Source organism: Xyrauchen texanus, chromosome 8 (genome assembly GCF_025860055.1).
Source record: "Xyrauchen texanus isolate HMW12.3.18 chromosome 8, RBS_HiC_50CHRs, whole genome shotgun sequence".
Classification (NCBI taxonomy): Eukaryota; Metazoa; Chordata; class Actinopteri; order Cypriniformes; family Catostomidae; genus Xyrauchen; species Xyrauchen texanus.
In genome coordinates, this window is record NC_068283.1 from 13426744 (window position 1) to 13443854 (window position 17111).

The 17111-nt window shown below is 38.1% G+C and overlaps 1 protein-coding gene across 3 annotated transcripts in view; it reads right to left on the minus strand.

Moving 5' to 3' along the window:
* LOC127648034 (cdc42-interacting protein 4 homolog) overlaps positions 1-17111 on the minus strand; it is a 61511-nt gene that overhangs the window by 12596 nt on the left and 31804 nt on the right. For all 3 annotated transcript variants that reach the window (XM_052132607.1, XM_052132608.1, XM_052132606.1), the window contains exons 3-9: positions 14526-14582; positions 11838-11985; positions 10558-10620; positions 7531-7635; positions 7222-7350; positions 4084-4230; positions 3805-3993 (exon numbers count right to left, since the gene is read on the minus strand). In XM_052132607.1, coding sequence (XP_051988567.1) covers positions 3805-3993; positions 4084-4230; positions 7222-7350; positions 7531-7635; positions 10558-10620; positions 11838-11985; positions 14526-14582 — 838 coding nt within the window. The remainder of the gene's footprint in view (positions 1-3804; positions 3994-4083; positions 4231-7221; positions 7351-7530; positions 7636-10557; positions 10621-11837; positions 11986-14525; positions 14583-17111) is intronic.

The window sequence follows — 17111 nt, forward strand, 5'->3', positions numbered from 1 at the left end:
TGGGACAGACACCAGGCACAAACACAGAGACATAGGGTCAGGACAGCAGAAGAGGGGACGGAGGGGGAAAAAACAAACAAAAAAGACATATGACAAGGGAAAAGAAAGAGACACCATCAAACACCTCAAAGCAACATCAAAACGAGGACAACAATGGACCAACCTTCAACAAGAGCCAGTAGAAACAAGACAAAGAATACCCAGCCCACCAACAGCCCAAAATCCAAAGCAAAAGCCCCAAAACCAGCAATGCAATCAGCCAAATGAAAATGCAAACAATGGCTCCATAAGCAAACACTCAAGTCCTGACCTTTCACAATTGATAATGTTGCCTTTAAGTCATGTTGGAATGATTGTATTTTCAAGATGAGTGCACTTCAAAAGGCACCAAGATGTTGTAATTACCAATGGGAAACTCTGGATTTTGGGGGCATGTCAATAAAATAATAATTATGGAAGCTAATTGCTATTAGTCATAATTAAGTTTTCACAGGGAATGTTTCAACGTGAATGTACAATTTAATTTTGTACACATGTTGCTGATGAAAAATAGCTATAAATCTTGCCCTAAAATAATGCTAGGCGGTAGGCATGTGTAACAAAACCATGACTTTCTGTTGCAGCTCAAGAATGTTAAAATACATAAAGTAGAGGTGCCCAAACTTTTTCCTACGAAGGGCCAAAAATCTAACTTGATTTAGGGCAGTGGGCCAAAAGTAAACCTTAATCAAAGTGTGTTATTTTAAAATTAAATATTAATACTACAAAACACACAGAACTCTAAAATTTTAATAATCAAATGTCCTATACTTACACAATGCACATAACTGATTTCAATATAATTTGTATGTTGTGTCTCTTTCTCATTTGTGAGTCACTTTGGATAAAATGTCTGCCAAATGACTAAATGTAAGTGTCTCTTAAAACATGGCTACTGTTTAAGAACAGCGCATATCCTCACATTGAACACACGGTAGTTCGGTGTTGTTTTGGAGAGATGAAGATACAATGGCATGACGTAATACTATCAAGTAGGATATTGTTTTGTGACCAAGATGATATTAAAGATATTTCTCATCATATTTAATTTTGGATGACTGTACGCACTGTTCTGCGAGTCCACTGCTTCAGTTCACACTCCGTTATAAACAAACTAGGTTCTGCCCCCCCTAGTTTGGGCACCTCTGACATAAAGCATCAATTAAATACCCATCACTCATTCTATAATTTTCATTTTGTTGTATTAGTGCTCAGTAGTTTTCAGTGTTTGGGAGAAATAAATATCACACATAACGTCGTATGACTTCCAAACTCATAAGCAGGAACTTGTCAAGAGGACTTGAAGGCAGCATGATCATGGACAATGTGTCTCCAAAACAGAGCTGTTACAGTAAAACTGATGATGAGGATTACATTCATGGAGCCACTCTATGCCCAATTAACATTCAGAGGTTTTACAGTGTATGACTATATTGCAACAAATTAATCTGAAGTTAAAATAATGCAGATTGCTGTTTTGAGAACACAGAATTGTTGTGACACATTAGCTCTGGTCCAAAACCTAGTAATCTACCTCGCTGCCTACATAGGCAGCTACCTTTTAATGCATGCCAACTGAAATGGAACTTCATAATTAACTCCCACACAAATAGTGCTCAAAGCGAACAAGAGAACTAGCTAACGTTTACAGTTAATTCCAATAGAGCCTGACATTAGCGTAATTCTAAGTTAACAACTTGTTACTTTAATAAGCACAAACAAAGCCCTCTAAGTACATGAGAAGCTCAACAATCGCTCACAGGATGATTAGAAAAAGAGTTTGATGTTAGCATGTTGCTAAACTAGTATGTTAACAGTTAAAAAAACAATTTGCAGCTCACTGGGTTTTGGAACCAGGCAAAATGTTTCCAAGAGAAACTTGAAGACCAGAACAACAAAATAGTGTCTGACAATCTGCTATAAGTTCTGTGTTTTAATGAATGACAGACTGAGCTTGGTGCTAAAAATACACATTTCTTCTCAAAACGGTTTTAGCTTCTGTGGCATTGTTTCAGTCGGAAAGGGAACATGCACTATGAGCAAAAAATGAAGCAACTGGGAATGAAGGATGTTTGATCTAAACTTAAGGGTAGAGGGAGCAAAGCAGATTTGCATTGCAAACTTTTCAATAACATGACAAAAACGCAATGATATTGCATTTGCTAACTCACAAGCAAGGTCCAAAATGTAAAAAAAAAAATAAACTCCTTGTGAACTTCATGTGATATGTGGAATGTAAAAAACAAAATTGGTGGCATTCAACTTTTGCTCAAATCTACCCTGAGCTCATGGCTGATTGGTTCGTGTTGGCTGCAGGTCATTTTAAAATGTTTAAGACGTTTCTAATGGAGAAAGCATAAACCCATTGCACCACATTACCTCACAAAATTAATATTTGGAAAGGAACACGAATAATTCCGAAATGTGGGAAATATTTCCAACAAAAATAATGCGAAACAATTTCATGGTCGATAGGAAATATTTATAAATGGTAAATTCTCTCAATTCACCCACTTTGGCAAGTGTGGCAAAAAAATAAATAAATACAAATACATTTGGACCCTTCACACAAGGTAAAGAATTGATTTCGACAATGACTAGGACACGCAAATGAAACAGAAAAAGACTGGGCAGTAAAGACGGCAAACAAGCTCAGGCAGGCTGGCAGAGGAAATGCAGAGGCGAAAGTGAGAAAGGGCAAGTGTTGAAAAAGCAGCAAGTGAGGTTATTAGAGTGCCAGGAAATTATTTTATTGATTTGAAGGTGAAGTGTTCTTAAAAAATCCACTCATCCTTAAGTGGACTTCTAAAAACAGATATCCACTGAATTCGATGTGGAACTCTGCATCATCACATGACTGAGGAGAAGGGAATGATTTGCCTCAAACCCTCATTTTAAGAGTATTTTCTTTAACAAGTTAACCAGATGCAACAGAGCATCTTTCCTGATGGCAGTGCACAATGGTATCATTGTGAATGGGACTGAATGACATATTATAAAGTGTATAATAGCAGTAGTGTACATGTGATAAGGCCCATGGCGGAGAACAGTGTCAGTGTAGTGCCTTAAGAAAAAGCAGAATGCTGCCAGTAAGATTACTGGTCACACACTGAGCAAAACAACAGAGCTGGGGGTTTCTCTATCCCCATTCGCAGCCAGAGAGCCATGCAGAAGATGCCTACAATACACTGAAAAAGTGTATTGATCTGTTTGGGATGTATAAGAGATCGAGAGTTGAGTTGAGGAAGGGTGGAGGTGGATGCATCTTTCTTGGGATGAAGGGTGCAAAAGACCTCAGATCTAAGACCTATGACCTCTCAAAGAAACACTGTCTTACCTACAGAAAAGCTGTTACAAATTAGTATATACTGTAACTAGCCTTTACATGAACACACATTTTCTGTAGGAGGATCGTACCCTGCTGGAAAATACAGCTAAAACCAGCATCTGATGGTAGCTAGTTTTACAAGGATTCTTGTTCAAATGTGTTTTTTTTTTTTAATCATTTGCTGGTCCAAGCAGGTTAAGGTAATCGATAAGGTGCACTACCAGCCATTGAGGCTGATGTCAACCTGGTGAGAGCTAGTAAACCACCACCAACAAGGTAGTGGGGACCTAGTTGAGTTAGTTAACCATTGGTCAGCTTGACCTCCTTAGGCTGGCCTCACCTGCATTTTACAGCAGGGTGTGCAAAAGAACTTTCCATCTCCACAAGCAACAACTGGAACTTCAGAAGCAGTAACCTCCATGTGTGTTGAAGCCTACCTTGCTCTTCTTAGAGAACAACCGGAAGGTTTTGTTCTTGTTCTTGCCCAGCAGCTCTAGGGGACCTTTAGGAGTGCCCAGGCTGCTGTCCGAGTAGGCTCGGTTGATTCCCTGACTGTAGTCCTCAAATTCCAGATCTCCTGGTCTCTCGAAGCCAGACTTATGCTGCTCTATGAGAAGCACTGAGTCCTGAATAACACAGATAATTTTTACTCTTGAAGAGGGTCACCCTTCACTCTTTAAGTGTTTGCTATAATGAGAGTATGACGGCAGACTCACGTTTCTTTCATTTACATTCGTGCCAGCTCGGGTGATGCCCTCGAGGCACTTTCCAATGATCGGCATGACATGGCGCTCTGTGTCTGCAAACAGGATGTAGCCTTGGGCCAGCTTTTTGATACGCCGTTCATCCATGTCTTGCAGCTTCTGCAGTTTACAAACACAAACATATAGATCAGTTTCTAAATTCTGGTCCTGGAGTTTTCCAGCAATGCACATTTTGGAAATCTCCCTTATCTTGCATGCCTGATTCTACTTATAAGCTTATTAGCAGATACACTAGATGCATCTTAAAGCTAATGAGAAAGCTAAAGCAGCTGCCTTGCTCCCTCACTGCCTGTGAATCAATAACCACTTTCACCCATGACACCCGTTAAATTGCTGAATTTACTTTTCTGGTAAATCTACCACATCTGCCATTTACACATACCATGGCTTTCTGTCTTTTTTCTGTTTTGCTACCATTCACACATCAGCACCAAAATGCAGTTAAATGTGATATCTGTTGGAAATTATCTATAACCATTAATCTGTTATGCTGATCATCTGACTTATGGTCCTGCATGTACCTCATTCCCAAAGGAGGCTAGTTATTCTATCATAAGTAACGGAATCACTGGCTGTTCCTGTAAGCTGTCGGTAAGCTGTGGAAACACCCCGGTGTTACATCTTAAATGCAGTTTTAATGCATTATAGCTTTATTAAAGTTCAAATAATATGGAATCATGTCATAGTTTAATTAACTACAAAGTCCGAAACTGGAATTTTTCTGTACAGTCAGCACCTCTTCTATGAGTTGCACGAATGTCCCGATCTAAGGGGGAGAGTTTGAAACTGCACCCGGCTGATGCACACTCTGTCCCTCGAGTCCACACTTGCTGCAGCTAGATTATAACGTGATGGCTTGTGACTTATTGAATCATAATGTATGTGTCACTGTACATTTCTTTTCATCAAGAAAATTGGCAATAAGCAGCTTTATTAATGAGAGTGAGTTAGTTTTTTTGGGAGTTAAAGATGGATTGAAGTGAACAGAAAAGTGAGAATCTTCACCCCATTAAACACTGCAACAAAATATGTTTGGACTCGTTTTTGTTTTAGCTTGTTGTCCAATAAAAATATGAAACTAATTTAAAATGATGTACATTTTCTTTAGTAGCTAAACTGCAGAAGAATAAATAGTTATCTGAGAACGTTGAATATGATATGAAAAATACAAATATTTTAAAATATCTAAAAATCCTTATAAAAAATATGCATTCACCTGAGAAGCAGCATATAAGATATTTAGACTTGCTTCTAGAGAATACATTTTGAATACAAGTATATTTTGTCTTTACTGCACTCGCAGAAGTAAAATCAAGTGAAGAAAAATACACATATATACAAAATACACTTTTAAGTTTCTTTTTTCCCCCATTTAATTCAGTGAATGTCATTTAGAGGTATTTTTAAAAGATGATTTTGTCCTCTTTATTGTTAGTAAGCATGTTTAATACAACCTTTTAAGTCAGGGAACAATCTGATTAATCGGTTAAGAGCTAATGATTAATCTTTGCAATAATCGCAGAATAACTGTTCTAATAATCGTTCCATTAATCAATTATCAAAATAATCATTAGTTGCAGCCCTAATCTGAATGGCCATGAAGGTAACTGGATTAGGACAGCCTTCTTAGGCACCTTAAAAGGGTTTTGACATGAGGAATGCAATTTTCCTAGATCTTTTGACATGCAAGAGGTCATTGTACTATAAAATATACTGTAAGTGTCAGAACAGAAAAATGCCTCCTTAATAGAAAAACAGCATTTATTTAAACCAGACTGTTGAAATGGCCTGTTTGGAATATGTAGAACTTGACATCACAAGGACCAAATATGACAATCTTTTCAGCAAGACATCAACACATATTCTTTGTCATTGCACCCTTGGCACTGCCCACTGGGGCTCACAATAAGTCTCGAAGGTGAAGAAGAGAGAGATGGGCCTGTTATGGGTGATTCATCTACAGCAAAAGGGACTTACACGGGACACCATCATGTGTCTATCTGGATATAAATGTTTTTTTACATTCTACACTAGGTGTAGAAATGGCTTTGACCCTTAATACTGCATATCATGCCTCTTTTAAAAGATGCAATGTCAAGTTATAACTCTAAAAAGGAGACCTCCATTCGGTTTCATTCAGCTGCACTGTGTCTTGCTGTTTTGAAGGCTTCCTGGACCATTTCTGTGCTATATTTAATTGTTAATCTTTCGTAATCATGCACTATACGGACGTCTTTGTTTGTTTTAATGTGTTTACGGCAATGTGCGCCGCGTTTTAACAGCGGTACAAGTGCAACTTTATAAACACATCTCATTCTGCTGTTGCCACTGACTGGGAGAAACACATGCCGTTATGTGTGTAAACAAACACTGAAGATGTTAGATGTCGCTGCTGTGAAGACCAGTGTCTCTGATTTGGCCAGTTGAAGCACCCAACATCACCATGGATTGTAGGTTTTTGGGCTCGTATCAGAGTGGATTGGTTGTGAACCAGTCACAACATGATTCAATCTTTGCAAAAGAACTGCTATTGAAAGATGAGGCAGTCAAACATTACCAGGCCGTGAGTAAACACTTTCATTCAAGAATGTTTCAATTGTCATGACTGTTTGATAATAGCGGTGCTTGAGTGAACATTTTGATACATTCAGAAGAAATCTGTTGGGTGAGCATTACGTGTTAACCCTGAAATATATTTGTATAAATTATAATGTGAAGCTTGTTAATCTTTTTCCAATGGAGTTTCAAATATGGCTGAATTTGAGGGGCTGCTCAAAAGTTAGCCAATCAGAACAGTGGGCGTTTCCATTGAAGGCTTAAAAGGGCCAGATATCTTAAAACAGAGTGTTTCAGACAGAGGGACAGAGACAAGGTGGATTATCATATTTTATTAAATTACTAATGTTTTGGGGGGGGTGAAATTGGTGCGTCATAAAATGGAAATATTTAAAATAAGCAGTGCTAGGGTTCTTCACGACCAGCATTTAGAAACACTGATATAGATAACTGTATGGACTCACAAAAGACTGCATGAGATACTTCACATAGAAAAGTGTAAACTGAGAAGACATATTGAGACTTGCTGCTTACGTTGAAAATAAGGGGCATTTCTGTGAAGTAGAATTGATTCTGTTCCTTGTTGTACTTCTGCAGTTGGGCAGCGTAGTCGTTCTTACACTCCTCTGCTATATGCGTGCGCATATGCGCCTGCTGTTTGGCCTACAGTTACACATACAGATAAAGACTTACCAGTTTAGTGAAATCAGACACTGGCACAAAACGAGGAACAAGGAAACACAATGCATTTAGATATGATCAAAATGAGACGGCATGTTTTGAGGATGTCCAGCATGCAAGGGTGTGGCAACATTTGGGAAATATTACAAAGCATATTCATACCTTCTCCACATCGGCTTTGGTGGCATTGAGATCCTGATCGGTTTTCTCTGCATATTGTGCAGCCTTCTCTGCTTCTCTCCATTCCCTCTCGAACCGCTTTTTACTCTACCACAACAATAACGGTCACCACATGAATAGAAAATAACCCTTTTGGTCACTTACACAATGTTTTTACTTTTTGAAATGAAAGATAACATAAAATGTAGAAACATTAGAAACACATTTAACTTCCCGCATTACAATGTATTTCTAGGCGATTCTTGATTCTATTAGTTAATATAATTGTTTCCCCACAGAAGGAAAGCCTTCACAGAGGCTGAAAACGTTATTACATTTTAACAAAAGATTATGAAAATAAAAATGTTTGGGTAGGAACATACAATGTAATGATGGCTATATCAGTTTCTGCAATATTAGCATTTGTATGTATTATCAGCATCAGTCTAATTAATTATTAGCACTGACAAGCCAATAATTATTGCAAGCAGATTTTATTATTATTATTCAAATTGACTAGTATATTGTTATTCTTTGCAATGTTTGCAAACACTGAACATTATACATTGGAACTTTAGTGTGAACAATGAAAAAAGGGCAAAACAGTATAGATTATAATATCAGTTATATGTAATAACTAGGTACTCATAAAATCTGTGCCTGCAAACAAAAAGCTCTGCAGATTTCAACAGAATTTGATAGCAAATTTTTCTAAACGTCCTCTGTCCCTTGCATGTTAAAATTTTTTAAAAGAGTATAGCACTCACAGCTCTGTTTAACACATTTAACACAAGTTTAAATCCATTCCAAAGATTTTGTTTGGGCTTGATCATAAATAAATTGTCGGCAAGTCATTTTTAGCCTTCTGACATAAGACTTCATTACATCTGTTGTAAAACTAAGAGCATTTTAATGTCAAGTGTTTTTAGAAGTACAAGTTCACTGACAATACAGCCTTTGTAGCCCATACTCAGAGATGCACAAGACATCATCTTTCGTTTCACAAGGTCAGCCAGAGCTTTCGGTCTGAAGATCAATATCAAGAAGATGGAGATGATGTACCAAGCACCTCCTGGCTCCAAGGATATGGGCAGCCAAATACAGATAGATGAAGACCTCATGCAGGTGCACCAATTTAGGTACCTCTGCTCCACTGTCAGCTGTGACAACAAAATGGACGCAGAGCTGGAATTACAGAAATCAAAAGCCTCAGCAGCCTTTGGAAGACTAAAGGACATGGTCTGGCAGAACAGACACCTCACCCTGAGAACAAAATGTACAGTATATCGAGCCATTGTGATCGCAACACTTCTCTATGGGGCCGAATACTGGACTGTTGTGAGCTACTGCTCACAAGCTAAATGCTTTCATGATCAGGCAGCTCCGGCAGATAATTAACATCAATTGGTGGCAACACATACCAAACAACTCCATCCTTGAGCGTGCAACTTTACCAAGCATATATGAACTTCTTGCCCAGCGAAATCTGTGATGGACAGGTCATGTCATCCGGCTAGACGACCACCAACTACCCAAACTAATCCTGTACTCACAACTTTAAGAATGGTTTCACAGCAGAGGCAGTCCTAAACTGCATTACAAAGACACTATCAAAACAAAACCTAAAAGCAAAACAGATTCCTCACCGGCAAACTCTTGCCATAGACAGAAATTTGGATGTCTTCACAGGATGTCTTCACCGGACACGATGGACAGCTGATTGACGGCAAATAATATCCCTATAGAACTTAAACTGAAGATCCATGAAAGATCTAGTGAAAGTATGTGCATCAATGAAATGCTCAAGAAATGTACTGAAGGTTGAGTGTTTGTCTGTACATTTTTACATGCCATTAAAAAAAATTCCAACAACAGTAAAAAAAACAATACAAGTAACAAATCTGTACTTTTCATTTACCAGGAATGTAAATGTCATGGATACCGATGATATGGTTTGTCTCTTTAAGAAGATCAGGCTTGAGTGCATAATACAATATTAAAGATTAGTGGAGTTAAATCTTTTGAGAGCAGTCCCCTTATTTTTGTACTGTGTTGCGTCATGCAGTTGCATCTGTATTGATTTACTTTAAGTATTCTTTTATTTTGTGACTATAAATAATATTGTTACTATCATTCTGCACTGCAATGAATGAGAATTTCAAAGATAAACTGATTGAGACTACAGTCAGTGTTGAACTTGTGTTGATCTGCAACCTGAAGCACATTCGTCCGTTCAGCTAATAGATCCTTCTATCCTTCTAGAAGTGATCCTTCCCCCGCAGTCAAGTGAAGTGTCTGTGCAACAGCCAATGTTTTGTGTCTCACAGCCCACTCTCTCATTTTTTTTAGGTGTGAGACGACAAAATACAGTAGAGGCTGTGTCCACTATACTATGCAATTCTGATCCCTTGCATGTCAGATGATATGAATGGTTGGCAACTGTTATGCAACAAATGACTGAAAGGTTCTTAATCATCGTGTGGACCTGCCGGCCCAACTATTGAGCAGTCCACCGGGAATTCTCCATATTAGCCACTCCGGCCCTGGTATCTTCACAAATATCTATATCGGTGCATCCATAAGACATTCCTATGCAAATGTAATAAATTAAATAGGATCAAATTTGATTTGAAAGGTGACTGTCGAACACATCTGCTCATTGTAAACAGCTGAAATATTTTGGCTGTGGTACCTTTAAGAGAATATTATAATGCATCTCTCTGTTTACACTCCTCACCCTCAACTGACTCAACACCATAGTCACAGAAACAATCAGTAAACAATCACCATAAATCCCCCAAACAAGCCCGCACACAAACCTGCTCTGACCCGAGACAATGCAGACAAAAAGAGCACTCTTTCCTTAGTCAGCGATTAAATAACAAAGAGACGTAACTTAAGCCTATCACAGGGATGTAAACTCATCAAGCGTGGTCTGATCTGTCTGCTCAATGACATGCGCAAAGACACACTGGGACATTCCACCTACAGCAGGGCCTCCATCGCGACCTGTAACAGGAAGAGACTTACATTGTCGAGCTGCTTGTAGGTGCCCTCCAGAGATTGCTGTGCTTTTTTGGCTTCTGAAAGATTCTGCATATTCACAAGAGAGAGAGAGAGAGAAGTGGGGGGAAGAGATCAGTAACAGACAATGAGCATGTTTACATGTGCTTAAGTTTAATATTTAGAGTTAGGGGTTTATTCAGAGCAATAGGAATAATAGTAAAGTGATATTTGCCTTACGATGCATTCACATACAAAGCGAAGCGAGCGTTTCACATGGTGCGATTACAGAATAGATGTAAATTCGGCTAGGCAGATGAGACACTGTTTGAATTAAAAATGTATACAGTTTGGATTAAAGACAACATGAGGCAACATTTGCAACACATTGAGCATTTCTAATGTGGTGCATTTACAAGTGAAAATTTCCAGTGGGCAATAATGTTGAGCAACACGTGAAATCGCTTCATTCGCGGAGAAATTTGCATGCTGCGTTGTCGCGAAAGCCTATCAGCATTGAGATTGTCCGGATGTCACTGATGTACTGACGTAGTAGCAGAAGAAATCTAGAAAAATGGATGAAAAAAAATTGTAGCAGCGGTGTGTGGGCACCCGGAATTGTATAACGTCATACATGTACAGAGACCGAATGAAAAAAAGACAAAAAGACAAATCGCTTGGAGGAAAGTGAGTGAGGAAGTTGGACTACCTGGTAAGTTCTGAAAATATGAGTGTCTACTTAATTCCAGCTATTGGTTGTACTTTACTATGAACCAAGTCGTAGAAGCCCCTCAAGCCCCTCCTCCTATCCTTTTCTGGAAGAGAAGGGGGAATACTTGTGGGTTCGCGTAACTCGCGCGGATGCAAGCTTAAACACAAATTTATAATCCAGCGGTCAAATGCGCACGAGCTATGCGAGGTGAAAATTTCCTTCATGTTGTATGTGAACACACCATTAGAGAGCACTACAAATAAAACAGTGTCCCATCAATGCAGACTGATAAACAAAAGAGACAGCTGAGGTTATAAGAGGAGCATCTACTGTTGTTCGTGAAGATAAACAGCAGTGGGCTCAACCCAAAGCATTCCACAGTGTGGCACAAGTCAAAAACAGACTTCCTCCCAAAGAGACTCTCCCAATATTTCTTTATAAACATACACAGAGTCACATGCTCTCCAGCGTTTCTCCTTCACACCCACAATCCCCCTTTCTGTGTCCTTCTCTCTTTCCTCCCCAGCCCTCTGTCCCACTGCATGCTTTATTTTAAGCCTGGCCCAGTTTCCTAGTCCGACTCTCGTTCTCTCACCATCTTGCGCTCCTGTTTGAGTTCCTGCAGGTACTTGGTGAGCTCAATGCAGATGTTGATCATCATGTTCTCAGCAATTAGCTCCCTCTGGCCTGCATAGTCATTCATCTCATTCAGGATGTCCAGGAAGGCCTGGTGATTAGACCACCTAAAGAAAATATGATATATAATGCGAGACAACAGACACAAGAGTAATTGGCTTGACAGTGTCCTGCATTGTGACATACTATGCTCCATGTAAAACTATTTGTAATGTGATGTAATTAAATGTAATTTAATAAAATGTAATTAAAATACTTCCTCTTATTATAGCTTAATATGCAGAGGCAACTATAAGCAAGCAAAAAACTAAAAATACAAAGTAAGCCATTCATAGTTCGCATCACTGTGGCAGTTTCAAAACATTGCTGTTTGGTTAATCATCACAACCAGCCTGACACAGCAACACTGGCTCAACCAATGGCGTGAGTTTGTGGCAGGCCCAACTATTTGCTCGACCAATAGCGGATGGGTATGTGTTCAGGAAATCTGTTTTCAACAGTCATCATTTTTGCAATTCCAGTGACTAGTGGCACAGAAAATATGTGCTTTCAATTTTATAGTTCTTGTATAACATGCAGTTTTATGTCTTTATATTAATTGAGAGACTATATGGAATAAAAACAATAATGTCACACCACAGGCCAATTTAAATGAGATACAAAATTAAAAAGGTTGTTAAAAACATCTTTAAGGAATGTTCCAGGTTCAGTACAAGTTAAGCTCAATCGAAACCATTTGTGGCATACCACAAAAATTATTTTCAACTCGTCCCTCCTTTTTATTCAAAATAAAAAAATAAAGGTTACAGTGAGGCACTTACAATGTAAATGAATGAGGCCAATTTTAGAGGGTTTTAAGGCAGAAATGTGAAGCTTATAATTTTTACAGTCGTTTTAGGGTTTTGGGGGTATGTTGACATTACATATGTACATGTTAAACTGGCTATAACTTTACACAGAAAAGTTTAGTAAATTATTTTTCACACTAAAATCATGTTAACATGCATATTGTTTATGTCTTGTGTCTGTATTTTTGAAAGTTTATGGATTGACCCCATTCACTTACGATTACTCTTGTAATCGTCTCACTGTAACCCAGATTTCTGCTGCTTTTTTTTTTTTTTTCTTCTTTTTTTTTTAAAAGGAGGGACGACTCAAAAATTGTATTATGCTACAAATGCAGCAGATTGTGCTTAAAGGGTTCACCCAAAAATGAAAATTCTCTCATCACTCACCCTCGTGCCATCCCAGATGTATATGACTTTCTTTCTTCTACAGGCATCTCCTCCACTCACTCACAATCAAACTGATTCAAACAGCTCTCCTTGTTGACTGTTCCAAGATGCCGCCGCAGTTGGCAGATCCAAACCAGCCGAATGAGGCATCTATGTATGACTATCTATGCTTCTCTGTAGTAAACAACACTGCTCTTCCGAATTCATTCGTATTTCACGGATCAGTTCTTGCGTGAACTTGACAACGCTTGTCCTAGACCCTCATGAATATTTAATTTTTAAGTTTTAAATATTGATCTATTTCATACACACAAACCAAGCATTTCCCTTCAGAAGACATTAATTAAGCCTTAAAAATTTTGCACCTATTAACTTGCATTTTATGGACCTACAGAGCTGAAATATTCTTCAAAAAAGCTTTTCATTTGTGTTCTGCTGAAGAAAGAAATTCATTCACATCTGGGATGGCACGAGTGGGAGTAAATTATGAGAATTTTTATTTTTGGGTGAACTAATCCTTTAACTTGTGAATTTTATCATGTTCTTTATCAACCACCTGCATACATTTTCTTTCTTAATAAATATACCTGGCATTTCTTTGTAACATCCACAAATGTACATAATTCCAAAAACATTTAATAAAATAAATAAAACAATCTTCAATTAAAATAGAACCTAATCCACTTATGAAACAAAATATCTTTTTGAAACCAACTTAATTAACTAATTCATATTAATTAATAAATATCATAGCCATTTTTCACAATCTAATCAAATCCTGATGGATAAAATAAAGTTCCGCCCAACATTATTGCCCACTGGAAATTTTCACATGTAAATACACCACATTAGAAAAGCTCAATGTGTTGCAAATGTCGCCTCATGTTGTCTTTAATCCTGTCTTGTTCAAACAGAGTCTCATTTCCATGAGTGACTTCATTAGTTTTGCTATCCAGAGGGAGACTATAAGGAGTCATTTGCAGTCTATGCTCCTGTTTGCTGAGCTCACATGCTTTTGTTTGGAATCAGCAACAGCCCCACAGGTATTGCTACTCTGATTGAAGAGACTGGGGATTTCACAGACTTCTTCTCTAATATCATATTGTTCAGGTTGGATAGTTCACTTGTCATCACAGCCAGGGGCGAAAATTTCATCAAAATGTTGGGGGGGACAATAAACATAACAATTCTCAAGAGCAATTTTTGATGGGGACACCAAGGGTGTTTTTGTTGTTGCCCCATTTGCATTTGTATTATTTTATTTCTTAAACAATTATTTTAAGAATGTATCATTATATTATTTACAATACACATATTTTAATTATATTTAGGGGACAACCCTCAGATCACAGCTTTAAAAAAAACAAAACAAAAAAACAAACAAACACACAGCATACAGCTTTTGAAATTACCTGCATTCCTGCTCTTCTTTGCTGCCTCGTTTAGGGCTGTATTTCTTGGTTAAATTCCTAGAAGAAACATAAATAAGATTTGATTACTAAAAACATTGCCTGACAGATCAACTGCCTCAACTGTTTCAAATGGCAAAAGGTTGCATTATATGTCATGCTGAAGAGAGATAACTCCACCAGCCCGTCTGAAGCAGATGGCTGTGGCGCATTTGCATGAGATATTGCATGCAGAATATTTATTCTTTCCGAAACCACAGACATCAGAGTATTTTAGAAGTGGCATAGGAACATGTGCATGGATTGTGCAAGATAAACTGCAATCACTTTACGCTACAATATATTTTCCATAGGCTGTATCGTTTTTTTATCCACAATCCATCTTCAATTGTATGGTTCTGTATTATGGTTTCAAGGCCATTAAACCTGCAATTTATTTATAAGGTGTCTGCATTAAAATGATATAAACTACAACATGGACAATTAAAGGTAAAGGTTATGTAAAGTTCTCAATATAATGTAAAAAGAAATGCTGACTGTTGTGTTTGAACTGATCCAGGTTTTTCTCAAGCACTTTATATTGTCGTGTGTTTATTTACCCATGTAAACGAGAAAGGCACAATTGTAAACAAGCACATATTTTTTTAAGATTCAAGAAGAGTGAGTGCGGGAAATTGAGTGCTGTGTTTTGGACCATATATTCCGGAGTGACCTATAAAAAAATGTTTTTACGGATTGCATATATTTTTAATAATGTAAGATGAATTTCTTCTTGCAATAAATCCCAGATTCAGTAGGCTTATATGATCATGTTTAATATTTCCTGGATTATTAATCAGCACAGTAGGCCTATACACTTTCTAAAAGGTCAGATACGTGTAGCAGTTGTGTGTATATGCAGTAGTTATGCCCATCTCTGTGATTTTTACAGACATTGCCTATCCTGTGCGAATGGACGGTAAACATTACGTAGCCCTTTTCCAGAACATGGTTCGGGTACCTGGCTAGTGCGAATTCTCGAACTGTTTCGCGCATTTCCACTGCAGAAAAGGCCATTCCAGGGCCGAAAACCTGGTTTGACACCAGCCCCAAAAGCTTGCTGGTCTCTTCATAGGAACCGATTTTGTCAGGGGATGGAGAGCGAGATGTTTTGTCACCATGGTAAAGTTTCCCAAACAACAAGAGTAGCTACTATCTGCAGCAAAGTGTACTTCTTTGCTCTATAACAACAACGAGGATCAGAGATAAACTAGAGAGATTGCAAAAGGAAAAAATACTCTAAGAGAATGAAGATACAGCACAAAATGATACATGTCGCATTCAATTGAACAATTAAACAAATTGAAAAACACAGGGACCATAAGAAGGACATAAGCAAAAGTGACAGTGGACGGAGCAACAATTATTTGGACTTGGACACCGACCAATCTACTTACTAACTGGGGCATTGCATTCAGCCAGTAATGCTCGTGATAAACAGTGAATCGCCGGTGTCCTCTGCCGCTGATCTCAGTAAGTTATTATATTTGCCAACTTTTTTAGCTTTTGTTCTGTAAGGGGATATTTGACCAGCTACTCACTAAGTTTGGAAGATCACGGCTGTCTGTTAAGTAAAACGATGGGATTCTCAATTAATAATTTTACATGCTATGGCAAAAATCAAATACAACATCTGCTATACCATTGTTAATAATGATTCCACTTGTAAAAGTTTGCAGAATTTAGCAAGCCATATTTCACACAATGTAATGTAATTCCATTAACTGTCATCTTTAGCATAGATGTCATCTCTGACAATCTTGTTGAGCAATGTATTAATGATGGATTGCATTAATCCGTATGTTTAAATACGTCCTCAAAAGCAAGAGTAAAAGCTGTATACAAACACACGGTGACACACCATGTTTCTTTATGTTTGAGGTAGTTACGTGAAACTACCGCGTAGACAGTAAACAGTTTCGTGGCCAATCAGCACTCAGATTGCTCTGGCCGTGAACCAGCGGAGCACAGGCTCGGCACGAGAACCATCGCAGTTTCGGTGGAAAAGTACTAACAGACCTCTGCAGTAATAATTATATATGTCTGGAAAACGAATCCTGTCTGAATAGGTCTTCAGAGGTATGTTTATATTTACAATACATTTAATGATTTTTTATATATATATATATAAAATGTATGAGGTGTTGGGTTTATAGGCCCTATTTAAAATATGTCATTTTGTTTATAAATGTTTTCCATATTGTTATAGCTTCATCATTTTCACTGATGTTTTTCCCCCTGCCCTTTTCTCCCCAATTTGGAATGCTAAATACTCAATGTGCTCTTAAGTCCTCATGGTGGCGTAGTGACTCACCTCAATCCGAGTGGCGGAGGATGAATATCAGTTGCCTCCATGTCTGAGACAGTCAATCCATGCATCTTATAACGTGGCTTGTTGAGTGCGTTACTGTGGAGACATAGCACGTGTGGAGGCTTCACGCTGTTCTTCGCGGCATCCACGCACAACTCACCACACGCCCCACTGATAGCGAGAACCACATTATAGTGGCCATGAGGAGGTTACCCCATGTGACTCTACTCTTTTTTCTG